The sequence below is a fragment of the Lichenostomus cassidix genome, chromosome 2, assembly GCF_008360975.1.
Source record: "Lichenostomus cassidix isolate B80296 chromosome 2, HeHo_3.0, whole genome shotgun sequence".
NCBI lineage: Eukaryota > Metazoa > Chordata > Aves > Passeriformes > Meliphagidae > Lichenostomus > Lichenostomus cassidix.
Window position 1 is genome coordinate 150,397,257 of NC_139482.1, and position 13,090 is coordinate 150,410,346.

General features: G+C 46.3%; 1 protein-coding gene across 1 annotated transcript in view; it reads right to left on the reverse strand.

Moving 5' to 3' along the window:
* Window positions 1-4,342, reverse strand: part of LOC146442513 (ATP-dependent DNA helicase Q4-like) — an 11,116-nt gene extending 6,774 nt beyond the window's left edge. Inside the window, exon 1 of the mRNA XM_085049861.1 lies at window positions 4,309-4,342. Within this exon, the coding sequence (XP_084905987.1) occupies window positions 4,309-4,342 (34 nt within the window). The remainder of the gene's footprint in view (window positions 1-4,308) is intronic.
* Window positions 4,343-13,090: the final 8,748 nt, after the last annotated feature.

The window sequence follows — 13,090 nt, forward strand, 5'->3', positions numbered from 1 at the left end:
CCAAAAAACAAAAAGACCCCAAAAAAACCCAAAAAACCCTCAAAAATCCCCAAAAAACCCCAAAAAAACCCCAAAAAAAGCCCCCAAAACCCCAAAAAAAGCCCCCAAAAAAACCCCAAAAAAAACCAAAAACAAAAAAAAAACCAAAAACAAAAGCCCACAAAACCAAAAACCCCAAAACCAAAAAAACCCCAAAAAACCAAAAAAAAACCAAAAAAAACCAAAAAAAACCCCAAAAAACCAAAAAAAACCCAAAAAAACAAAAAAAAACCCAAAAAACCAAAAAAAACCAAAGCTTTTAAGGGAAACCAAAAACCCCACAGAGGGATTTTCCCTGAAAGCTGCTGGAGGAAAAAAAAAATAAAATTCATGGAGAAAAAAAAAATAAAATAAAATATAAAAAATAAAATATAAAAAAAATATAATATATATATTATATATATATAAAATATATATATAATATAAAAATAAAAAAAAAAATATAAAAAATTCCTGAGTTAATTCCAGGTTAATTACGTCCATAAAAAGTTTCATTCCTTGGGAATTCTCCTGCTGTTGGATTCACAATCCTGCGGAAATCACGGTGGGAAATTTAGGAATTTTCCAAATTTCCCAAAGGCAATCCTGGCTGAAAATTGGGATTGGGAATTCCAGGATCACAACACCCTTTGGGGTTTTCAGGGCTGATCCTGGAATTTTGAGAATTTGCAGATATTTGGGATGGAAAAAGGGGGGAAAAGGAAAAAAATCTCTGCTGGATTTAGACATTGAGAGGATAAATTGTTAATAGGGAGGAGGAAAATCTAGTGGGAATGGGGTGGGATTTGGGATCTCCAGCTTCAGCCCAAAAAATCCTGGAGTGGTTTGGGTTGGGAAGGGATTTAGGGATCATCTCATTCCATCCCTGCTGTGGGAATAATTTCTAATATTCCAAGTTGTTCTGAGCTCCATCCAAGCCTTGGACACTTTTAGGGATGGAGGAAGAACAAGGAAAGGAGGGAAAACCTAATTCCTGAGGGAAAGGATGATCCCAATCCCGAATTCCTGAGGGAAGGATGATCCCAATCCCGAATTCCTGAGGGAAGGATGATCCCAATCCCGAATTCCTGAGGGAAAGGATGATCCTAATCCCAAATTCCTGAGGGAAGGATGATCCCAATCCCGAATTCCTGAGGGAAGGATGATCCCAATCCCGAATTCCTGAGGGAAGGATGATCCCAATCCCGAATTCCTGAGGGAAAGGATGATCCCAATCCCGAATTCCTGAGGGAAAGGATGATCCCAATCCCGAATTCCTGAGGGAAAGGATGATCCCAATCCCAAATTCCTGAGGGAAAGGATGATCCCAATCCCAGATTCCTGAGGGAAAGGATGATCCCAAATTCCTGAGGGAAAGGATGATCCCAATCCCAAATTCCTGAGGGAAGGATAATCCCGAATTCCTGAGGGAAGGATGATCCCAATCCCAGATTCCTGAGGGAAGGATGATCCCAATCCCGAATTCCTGAGGGAAACGATGATCCCAATCCCGAATTCCTGAGGGAAACGATGATCCCAATCCCAATCCCAAATTCCTGAGGGAAACGATGATCCCAATCCCAACTTCCTGAGGAATTTGGATGATCCCAATCCCGAATTCCTGAGGGAAGGATGATCCCAATCCCAGATTCCTGAGGGAAAGGATGATCCCAATCCCAAATTCCTGAGGGAAGGATGATCCCAAATTCCTGAGGGAAAGATAATCCCAAATTCCTGAGGGAAAGATAATCCCAATCCCAACTTCCTGAGGGAAGGATGATCCCAATCCCAACTTCCTGAGGGAAGGATGATCCCAATCCCGAATTCCTGAGGGAAAGGATGATCCCAATCCCGAATTCCTGAGGGAAAGGATGATCCCAATCCCGAATTCCTGAGGGAAAGGATGATCCCAATCCCGAATTCCTGAGGGAAAGGATGATCCCAATCCCAACTTCCTGAGGGAAGGATGATCCCAATCCCGAATTCCTGCTCAGGAAGGATGATCCCAATCCCAACTTCCTGAGGGAAAGGATGATCCCAATCCCGAATTCCTGAGGGAAGGATGATCCCAACTTCCTGAGGGAAAGGATGATCCCAATCCCGAATTCCTGAGGGAAGGATGATCCCAACTTCCTGAGGGAAAGGATGATCCCAATCCCAGATTCCTGAGGGAAAGGATGATCCCAATCCCAACTTCCTGAGGGAAAGGATGATCCCAAACCCAGATTCCTCCAGATTCCTGAGGGAAAGGATAATCCCAACTTCGTGAGGGAAGGATGATCCCAAATTCCTGAGGAAGAGGATGATCCCAATCCCGAATTCCTGAGGGAAAGGATGATCCCAATCCCGAATTCCTGAGGAAAAGGATGATCCCAATCCCAAATTCCTGAGGGAAGGATGATCCCAATCCCAAATTCCTGAGGGAAAGGATGATCCCAATCCCGAATTCCTGAGGGAAGGATGATCCCAATCCCAAATTCCTGAGGGAAAGGATGATCCCAATCCCGAATTCCTGAGGGAAGGATGATCCCAATCCCAAATTCCTGAGGGAAAGGATGATCCCAATCCCGAATTCCTGAGGGAAGGATGATCCCAATCCCAAATTCCTGAGGGAAAGGATGATCCCAATCCCGAATTCCTGAGGGAAGGATGATCCCAATCCCAAATTCCTGAGGGAAAGGATGATCCCAATCCCGAATTCCTGAGGGAAGGATGATCCCAATCCCAAATTCCTGAGGGAAAGGATGATCCCAATCCCGAATTCCTGAGGGAAGGATGATCCCAATCCCAAATTCCTGAGGGAAGGATGATCCCAAATTCCTGAGGGAAAGATAATCCCAAATACCTGAGGGAAAGATAATCCCAATCCCAAATTCCTGAGGGAAGGATGATCCCAATCCCGAATTCCTGAGGGAAAGGATGATCCCAATCCCAACTTCCTGAGGGAAGGATGATCCCAATCCCAACTTCCTGAGGGAAGGATGATCCCAATCCCAGATTCCTGAGAGAAGGATAATCCCAATCCCAGATTCCTGAGAGAAGGATAATCCCAAATTCCTGAGGGATTTGGATGATCCCAATCCCAAATTCCTGAGGGATTTGGATGATCCCAATCCCAAATTCCTGAGGGATTTGGATGATCCCAATCCCAAATTCCTGAGGGATTTGGATGATCCCAATCCCAAATTCCTGAGGGATTTGGATGATCCCAATCCCAAATTCCTGAGGGATTTGGATGATCCCAATCCCAAATTCCTGAGGGATTTGGATGATCCCAATCCCAACTTCCTGAGGGAAAGGATGATCCCAATCCCGAATTCCTGAGGGAAAGGATGATCCCAATCCCAGATTCCTGAGGGAAGGATGATCCCAATCCCGAATTCCTGAGGGAAAGGATGATCCCAATCCCAAATTCCTGAGGAAAGGATGATCCCAATCCCAATCCCAAATTCCTGAGGGAAGGATGATCCCAATCCCAACTTCCTGAGGGAAGGATGATCCCAATCCCAACTTCCTGAGGGAAGGATGATCCCAATCCCGAATTCCTGAGGGAAGGATGATCCCAATCCCGAATTCCTGAGGGAAAGGATGATCCCAAATTCCTGAGGGAAAGATAATCCCAAATTCCTGAGGGAAAGGATGATCCCAATCCCAGATTCCTGAGGGGAAGGATGATCCCAATCCCAGATTCCTGAGGGAAGGATGATCCCAATCCCAAATTCCTGAGGGAAAGGATGATCCCAATCCCAGATTCCTGAGGGAAAGGATGATCCCAATCCCAAATTCCTGAGGGAAAGGATGATCCCAATCCCAAATTCCTGAGGGAAAGGATGATCCCGAATTCCTGAGAGAAAGGATGATCCCAATCCCAATTTCCTGAGGAATTTGGATGATCCCAATCCCAACTTCCTGCTCAGGAAGGATGGTCCCAATCCCGAATTCCTGAGGGAAGGATGATCCCAATCCCGAATTCCTGAGGGAAGGATGATCCCAATCCCAAATTCCTGAGGGAAAGGATGATCCCAATCCCGAATTCCTGAGGGAAAGGATGATCCCAATCCCAAATTCCTGCTCAGGAAGAGCCAAAGTCACCTCAGTCGGAGCCAAAACCCACCAAAACACGATGAATTCAACCCCAAAACCCCTTAAATTTATCCCCTAATTTCATCCAGGATGCTCCAAAGCTCCTTTTAGGGGATTTGCACCAAACCCCAAAACCTCACCCTGCCAGTTCCCTCGGGAATAAACCTCAGGAATTGGTTTAAATTCAATAAAAATCAACATACCAACCCAGCTGCAGCTCCTTCCTCGGCTTGGGCCTCATTCCTGAGGGGCAATCCTTTCCCAGCTGCAGCCTCCTGCTTCAGGGAGCTGCTTGGGGACAGAAAAGAAAATAAAAAGGAGCAGAAAAGAAAAAAAAAAGGGGCAGAAATGGAAAAAAAAGGGGCGGAAAAGAAAAAAAAAGGGGCAGAAAAGAAAGAAAAAGGGGCAGAAAAGGAAAAAAAGGGGGCAGAAAAGGAAAAAAAAAGGGGCAGAAAAGAAAAAGAAAGGGGCAGAAAAGAAAGAAAAAAGGGGCAGAAAAGGAAAAAAAAAGGGGCAGAAAAGAAAAAAAAAAGGGGCAGAAAAGAAGGAAAAAAGGGCAGAAAAGGAAAAAAAAAGGGGCAGAAAAGGAAAAAAAGGGCAAGAAAGAAAGGAAAAAAGGGGCAGAAAAGAAAGAAAAAAGGAGCAGAAAAGGGAAAAAAAAGGGGCAGAAAAGGAAAAAAAAAGGGGCAGAAAAGAAAAAAAAGGGGCAGAAAAGGAAAAAAAAAGGGGCAGAAAAAAAGAAGAAAGGGGCGGAAAAGGAAAAAAGAAAGGGGCAGAAAAGAAAAAAAAGAGGCAGAAAGGAAAGAAAAAGGGGCAGAAAAGAAAAGAAAAAAAAAGGGGCAGAAAAGAAAGGAAAAAAGGGGCAGAAAAGAAAGGAAAAAAGGGGCAGAAATGGAAAAAAAGGGGCAGAAAAGAAAGGAAAAAAGGGGCAGAAATGGAAAAAAAGGGGCAGAAAAGAAAGAAAAGGGGCAGAAAAGAAAGGAAAAAAAGGGGCAGAAAAGAAAAAAAAAGGGGCAGAAAAGAAAAAAAAAAGGGGCAGAAGAGAAAAAAAAAGGGCAGAAAAGAAAGAAAAAGGGGCAGAAAGGAAAGAAAAAGGGGCAGAAAGGAAAGAAAAAGGGGCAGAAAAGAAAAAAGAAAGGGGCAGAAAAGAAAAAGAAAAAAAAAAAGGGGCAGAAATGGAAAAAAAATGGGGCAGAAAAGAAAAGAAAAAAAAGGGGCAGAAAAGAAAGGAAAAAAAAGGGGCAGAAAAGAAAAAAAAAAGGGGCAGAAAAGGAAAAAAAAAGGGGCAGAAAAGGAAAAAAAAAAGGGGCAGAAAAGAAAGGAAAAAAAAGGGGGCAGAAATGGAAAAAAAAGGGGCAGAAAAGAAAACAAAAGGGGCAGAAAAGAAAACAAAAGGGGCAGAAAAGGAAAAAAAAGGGGCAGAAAAGGAAAAAAAAGGGGCAGAAAAGGAAAAAAAAGGGGCAGAAAAGAAAGAAAAAAGGGGCAGAAAAGAAAGGAAAAAAAAGGGGCAGAAAAGGAAAAAAAAAAGGGGGCAGAAAAGAGACACACATTTTTTAGGATCATGGAATGGTCTGGAAGGGATTCTCTCATTCCAAGCTTTTTCCACGGGAAGGGAAAATTTCCACCACCCCAAATTTTTTTTTTTTTCCAAGCTCCATCCAACTTGGCTTTAAACACTTCCAGGGATGGAAAAAAAACCACAAAAAAAACCTCTGGAAAACCTCTGCCAGGGTCTCACCACCCTTCCCAGGGAGGAATTCCTCCCCAAAATCCAAATTAAACCTTCCAGCCTTCATTTTAAGGCCATTTCCCCCTTTTCCCATCATTTTATTTTCCCCCTGTGAAAAAAATCCTTTTCATTCCTTTGCTTTTCCCAACTGCTAGCATCCCTCAGCGGGAATTCTTTGGAAGCACTGCACTGATCCAACCCAAAAAAAAAAAAGAGTTGGAAATTCAGTTTTCTCTTCCCAAGCAGGGAGAAAAATCTCTTCCTGGAATCCCAAAGGGAGAATTCCCACAATTCCTGCTTTTAGCCAAAAAAATCCCGAAATTTCCGCAGCAGGAAGTGGGAATTTTGGCCCCCGAGGGGGAGGAATTTTGGGACCCCCGGGGGGGATTTTGGCTGTTTTTTTTGGGGGGATTTTGCAATTTTGGCAGCCCAAGGACAGCAGAGCTGGATGGGGAATTCCCAATCCCAACTTTTTTTTGGGGTTCCCACAAACCCAGAGATGGAAAAGACATCCCAACTCCAGCCCAACCCAAGGATTTACCTGCTGATGATGTTCTCCTGCAGTGGTTTCTCCTTGACTTTCGAAGGTTTCTTCTTCTCTCCTCTCACCCTGGGAGGCTTTGCACCAGCAGAGAGGAATTTAAGGGGAAAAAAGAAAAAAAAGAAGTTCATGCCGTGGGTTTGATTCCCACTAAATTTTCGGGGAAAGTCCCAAAGGTCACCCCAAATGCACAGGGAGGAGTTTGGTACCTTCACTGTGACTTCCAACTCCTTCTTTTTTTTCTTCACTGGGAGCTCCTTTGGCTCATCCTGACCCTTTTCCAGCTCATTCTTTCTCTTCCTGGGACAAGGAAAAAAATCAATCCCACTGAAACCAACCCCATAGTGGTGGGAAAAAAACCCAAACCCCCTAATCCTTATCCCCAAAAATGGATTCCCAAAAGGAATTTCGGAGGAATTTCTCTGCTGGAGTGGTGAAATTCCAAGAAAAATCAGCTTCCCAAAAAATCCCCTGGCACAGCCCCACAGCACCCACCTGCTGCTGCTCTTCACCCCGCTGGCTCTGGAGATGTCTTGCATGGGAGAGAGGAGATTTATGTGCTTTTGCAGTTTGCCAGGCTTTAAGATAGCTAGTTCCCCAAGACTTAGTCCCGTTCGCAAGATTCTTTGATATCTGGCCGATTTGTCTAAAAATACCATTTATTTGACACAGAACATAACAAACATACAAACATAGAACAGATTGACACACATAGACACACAATGAATACATAATTGCAACGCTATGGTAGCTAAAAATGCAATTATGGGGTAAAACCTTGCTTGAACTATAAAGATAGTTAAAAACGCAAGAAATGCTTGCTTGAACAATAATGCAAGTTAAGAGATGCTTGCTTGAGCTAGCTGAAATGCAAGTTAAGAAAGGTACCTATAAGTTAGCCGGAATAATACAATTTAGGAAACTCGATGATCTCACCAAATCCAGTTTTTGGAGCTGGAGATACATCAGCGTCCTCACCCAATCCCTCGGGAAGTAACCACAGAGTTTGCGTCCAAGCTCAGGGGAGAAAGCTTTTACTTCACGTTCCATGTAGAAAGCTTCTGATTTTACTGAGTTTTTCGTGGTGTTTTATAGGGAAAAGAGTGTGTATTTGCGGTCACCTGAAAATTCTTCACATTCTCTCAGTGTCTCGCTCTGAGTTCCAGACGCCAGCACTGATAGTCAGGATTAAGCCATTGACTTAATCTGAGCCATCGATCTCGGCTAGCAATCAGGGAGAGAGAGGGGGGGGGGGGTGTCTGTCCTGCCACAGGAGACCCCCATGGCTCCTTCATCCACAATTTTTTTGGGGGAATGTTGCAGCAGAATTCCCAAGGATGGTCACTGGAACAGGATGGAAACAGCACAAGGTCGGTGCCACTCCCAGTTTTGGAAACCCAAATAGCTCAGTCCCAAAATTTGGGTCCCACAGCTTGAACAAGGACCCAAAAATGAGGATAAAAAGGAAAATCCTCAAGCTCGGTGGTTTAACTCCTTTAAAATTTATTTTAAAATAAAAGAAAACGAAAGGAAAGAAGGGGAAATCCCCTCCAATTGTTTAGGAATTCACAGCTTCCACCACAATTAATAATAATAATTAAGCACAACAGAGAAATGGGGTAAATTGAGATATTGAGTCACTCCCAACCACCTCTCCTGTTCTCATGGCTGGAGCAGTCAGACTCCCCCAAATCCCTGAAAACTCCAGAGGATGCAAGAAATAATGATAAAATTCCTGATCCCTATCCATGAAAAACCTCCACCTTGAGGAAAAAAACAGTATTCCTCAAGGAGAAAACCCAAAACCAGCACAAAACACCCTGAAAACTTTTAGAAAAGTAGAAAATACTTGGAAAAACTCCTCATTTTACCAGGTTTTGCTGGGCTGGCAGGACTTGGAGCTGTGGTTGGGACCAGGAGAACATCCCCAACTCCAGCCAGCCTGGAGAAAACCTCCCTCCTGCCCCAGCTGCTTCCCCCAGGGGAATTTCCCCTCCCCAGGAAACTTTTAAAATCCTCCCTCGGGCTGATTGGAGACTCCCAGCCAAGATGCACCCTGGGAAATGGAGTTTGAGCCCAAAAGCTGAATTTTGGGGATGTCCTTCGGCCAATTCCTCAGCTCTTCCTCTCCCCAAGGAGAGCTGGGAAGCAGGGAAAGAGAATTGGGGCCAAAAATATGGATTTTAAAATAAAATTTAAATAAAATAAAAAAAAATAAAATAAAAATAAAATAATAAAATAAAATTGGAGCAGGTGGAGAATTGGGGCCAAAAATATGGATTTTAAAATAAAATTTAAATAAAATTAAAAAAAATAAAATAAAATAATAAAATAAAATTGGAGCAGGTGGAGAATTGGGGCCAAAAATATGGATTTTAAAATAAAATTTAAATAAAATTAAAAAAGAATAATAAAATAATAAAATAAAATTGGAGCAGGCGGAGAATTGGGGCCAAAAATATGGATTTTAAAATAAAATTGGAGCAGGTGGAGAATTGGGGCCAAAAATATGGATTTTAAAATAAAATTTAAATAAAATTAAAAAATAAAAATAAAATAATAAAATAAAATTGGAGCAGGCGGAGAATTGGGGAAAAAAAATATGGATTTTTAAAATAGCTTGGGAAAAACCTGCTGTGCAGGAGGTGCTTCCTCGTTATTTACATCATTAAATTAACTCCCAAATCCATCTTTTCTCAGCTGTTTCTCATCCATCAGAGCTCCGTGGTTGGATTTGGAAGGTTCTGGGTGCAAAACCTCAATCCCACTGTCCATCATTCCCATCCTGAAACTCTCCCCCATCCCATTCCTTCCCAGCCCTTTTTTATGGGATGAGTTCATTGCTCCCACCTGTCCCTGATATCACCAAAAACCTCATCCCAGCTGAGCCTCCCAAAAATCCTCATCCATCCCACACCAGGGGTGAGGAGCACACCTGGCAAAGGGATTAGGGATAATGGGGAAAAAGCTTTTCCCCAAAATTGTGGGAGAAAAGAGAGCTCTGAGGAGAATTTAGAGCTTTTTTTGGGGCCTAAAGGAGAGCTGGAGAGGGATTTTGGACAAGGGATGGAGGGACAGGAGACAGGGAATGGCTTCAAAGTGCCAGAAGAGGATTAGATGGGATTTTGGGAAGGAATTCCTGGCTGTGAGGGTGGCGAGATCCTGGAGTAGAAATCCCAAAGATCATCCTGCATCATCCCTAAAAGTGTTCCAGTCCAGGCTGGATGAGGTTTGGATCAACCTGGGATGGCAGAAAACATCCCTAACCCTGCACTGCATGATCTTCCCAACCCATCCCAATCCAAACCACCCCAGAATTCCAGGAAAACACTGGGATTTGGGTCAATAAAGGACATTTCTGCCTGTGGAATCCCCAGGCAGGGACAAGCAGCGTTCCCCTGGGAATGTCCCAGCCGGGGAGGGGAAACCCTGGAGGGAAGGGAGGGAGGGCTGGCTCTGGGAAAACCTCTTTGATCCCCATTGCACCATCCCGGGAAAAAAAAAAAATGCATCCAAAGCCACCTTTCTGGCTGGATGGGAAGGAGTTGTCCAGGGATGGGAGTCAGCCCCAGGGCAGGGAGCAGGGGAGGAGAAATTCATGCCAGGGCTTGTTTGTCCTTGGTTTTCCTCCTTCCCAGGACAGCTTGGATTCGAATTCCTCCCATTTCAAATTTATTCAGCTTGGGGAAGGTTTTTCCCGAGTTTTTCTGTGTTCATGATGGGAAAAGGTGTGATTTGCAGGGATGGGAGTTGGGAAAAATATGTCCTAGGCTGGAGCAGCTCCAGTTTGCTCATCCTTCCCTTCCCAAGCATAACCTGGATTAAATCCCTTTAAAATTAACCGAAATTTGGGGTGTTTTTATGGATTTTTCCCTTTGTGGGGAAATGGGATGGGATGGCTCCACCCTGGGAAACTCAGAGGGAAAGAAGAGTTTGGTTCATCCTTAGGGAAAGCCAGAGCAGGATGGGATCTCTGCCCTGTTTGGTGACACCACAGCAGCTGCTGGGGGGTGTGTCAGTGACAATATTCCCCATTTATCAGTCATTCCACCTTCCCTTTGGATTGGGAAATCCAGGAGGGACAGAAAGCCTGGGATCACACAGTCCTCAAAGCCCTGATGAGAAAAAACCCAACTGGGAGAGGTGGAAGTGGTTTGATAAATGGAGTTATAAAATAATTCACACCTCAGAAAATATTTAACGTGTCCTGGGCTAACATTTCCCACTCCATGAACAGCTGGATCCACGTGGAATTCCCCGTGGATGTGAACGGGATTTATCACTTTAACTTCAGGTAAAAGCTCAGGGAGCTTGGTGAGGTTGGTGAAAATGGCTCAGAGCGAGAAAACGAGGCAGGATTTACCTGGAGACAGAAATGAAGGGGATTTGGTTTTATTTCGCCGTTAATTTTTATTCTCTTTGACAGTTATCTGTAATTTATACAGTTTATCCGGCAGCCCAGATGTTGAGGAGAGGAGGGGGGAGGTGAGGGCAGGGATGGGAGGGGCAGAATGAGGGAGGAACCGCCCAGATGTGGCCAGGGGGGTGAGGGAGGAGCCAGATGTGGCTGGGGTGGGATGGGATGGATGGATGGACGCGTGGTGGGTAGGGCCATCCAGATGTGGCCGGGCTGGGAGCAGATGAGCACCCAGATGTGAGGCAGGGAGGGGGGACTTGCCCAGATGTGGCCGGGATGGTGATGGGCACTTGTTTGGAGGTGGGAGTCATCCAGATGTGGCCGGATTTGGGGGGAAAAGGGGTCGCCTGGTTGGAGTTGGGGGTCGTCCAGATGTGTCCGGGACGGCGAAAGTGCCCCTTGCTCGAGCAGGGGTCATCCAGCTGTGCCCGCAGCGCTACCGGAGCCCATCCAGATGTGTCCGGGACGGGAAGGTGCCCCTTGCCCGAGCAGGGATCATCCAGCTGTGCCCGCAGCGCTACCGGAGCCCATCCAGATGTGTCCGGGACGGGAAGGTGCCCCTTGCCCGAGCAGGGGTCATCCAGCTGTGCCCGCAGCGCTACCGGAGCCCATCCAGATGTGTCCGGGACGGGAAGGTGCCCCTTGCTCGAGCAGGGATCATCCAGCTGTGCCCGCAGCGCTACCGGAGCCCATCCAGATGTGTCCGGGACGGGAAAGTGCCCCTTGCTCGATCTGGGATCATCCAGCTGTGCCCGCAGCGCTACCGGAGCCCATCCAGATGTGTCCGGGACGGGAAGGTGCCCCTTGCTCGAGCAGGGATCATCCAGCTGTGCCCGCAGCGCTACTGGAGCCCATCCAGATGTGGCCGGGACGGGAAGGTGCCCCTTGCTCGATCTGGGATCATCCAGCTGTGCCCGCAGCGCTACCGGAGCCCATCCAGATGTGCAGCGGGGGGGGGCGGGGCGCAGCCCAGCCCAGCCGGTGGGCGTGGCTTGTGACCACGCCCCTCTCGTGACGTCACCCGCGTTCTCATTCCCACCGTTGCCACGGGCGACGACCCGTCCGCTCCTCCCCCCCCACCGCCTCTCCCCATCCCGCCCTCCCATTGGTCATCCCCGCTGTCAATCATCCCCATCCCGCTCTCCCATTCGCTGCCGGGCGGTTAAGCCCCGCCCCCCCCGCCCTGCTTATGCCCCGCGCTCGGCGGCGCTGCGGCGATGGCTGAGGGCCGGCGGGGCCTGAGGGGCGGCGGGGAGAGCGCAGCGACCGGAGCGACCGGCGGCAATTCCGGGGCTCCCCGCGGTGGGAGAAGGGCTGTGGAGCTGTAGGGCGGCGGGGTTTAGCTCTAGGAGGGAGTTTGGGGGTCCTCTCGGCTGGAGCATCTCTAAAAAGGGGGTTTTTTTGGGGGGTTACGCTGTGAGGGGAGTGGGGGGTTTAGCCCCTCATCCCGTTTGGGTCGCTGTACAAAGTGGGTTTAAATCCACGGTGCCAGGAGGGGTTTGGAAGGGTTTAAACTTGCCCCGTATTGAGGGGAGCTCTGCAAAGGGGATTTTTTTGGGGTTTCACCCCAGCTGGGGTAGCTTTATAAAGGGTTTTTTCAGAGGGTTTAACTCCTTCCCCAGCCGGGGTCTCTCTGCAAGGTGGGTTTAGGGTTTTTTAACCTCCCCATCCCGTTTAGATTAACTCTTCTAAAGGAAGTTTGTAGGGCTTTAAACAGCTCCCTATTTAGGGTCACTGTAAGGGAAGTTAGGGAGGCTTAAACTTGTATTTAAAGTGGCTTTTCTAAGCAGGTTTTGGGGGTTTCAAATCCCCCATTTAGGCTCTGGTGGGATTTAACATCCCCTTCATCTGGGGTAGCTTTATAAAGGGTTTTTCAGCTGTTTTTAGGTGTTCTAAGCAGGTTTTGGGGGTTTTAAAGGGTTTTTCAGGTGTTTTCTAAGCAGGTTTTGGGGGGTTTAAAATCCCCCTTTTCGGCTCTGGTGAGATTTAACATCCCCCTGTCTGGGGTAGCTTTATAAAGGGTTTTTCAGCTGTTTTTAGGTGTTCTAAGCAAGTTTTGGGGGTTTTAAAGGGTTTTTCAGGTGTTTTCTAAGCAGGTTTTGAGGGGTTTCAAATCCCCCATTTAGGCTCTGGTGGGATTTAACATCCCCTTCATTTGGGGTAGCTTTATAAAGGGTTTTTCAGCTGTTTTTTTAGGTGTTCTAAGCAAGTTTTGGGGGTTTTAAAGGGTTTTTCGGGTGTTTTCTAAGCAAGTTTTGGGGGTTTTAAAGGGTTTTTCAGGTGTTTTCTAAGCAGGTTTTGG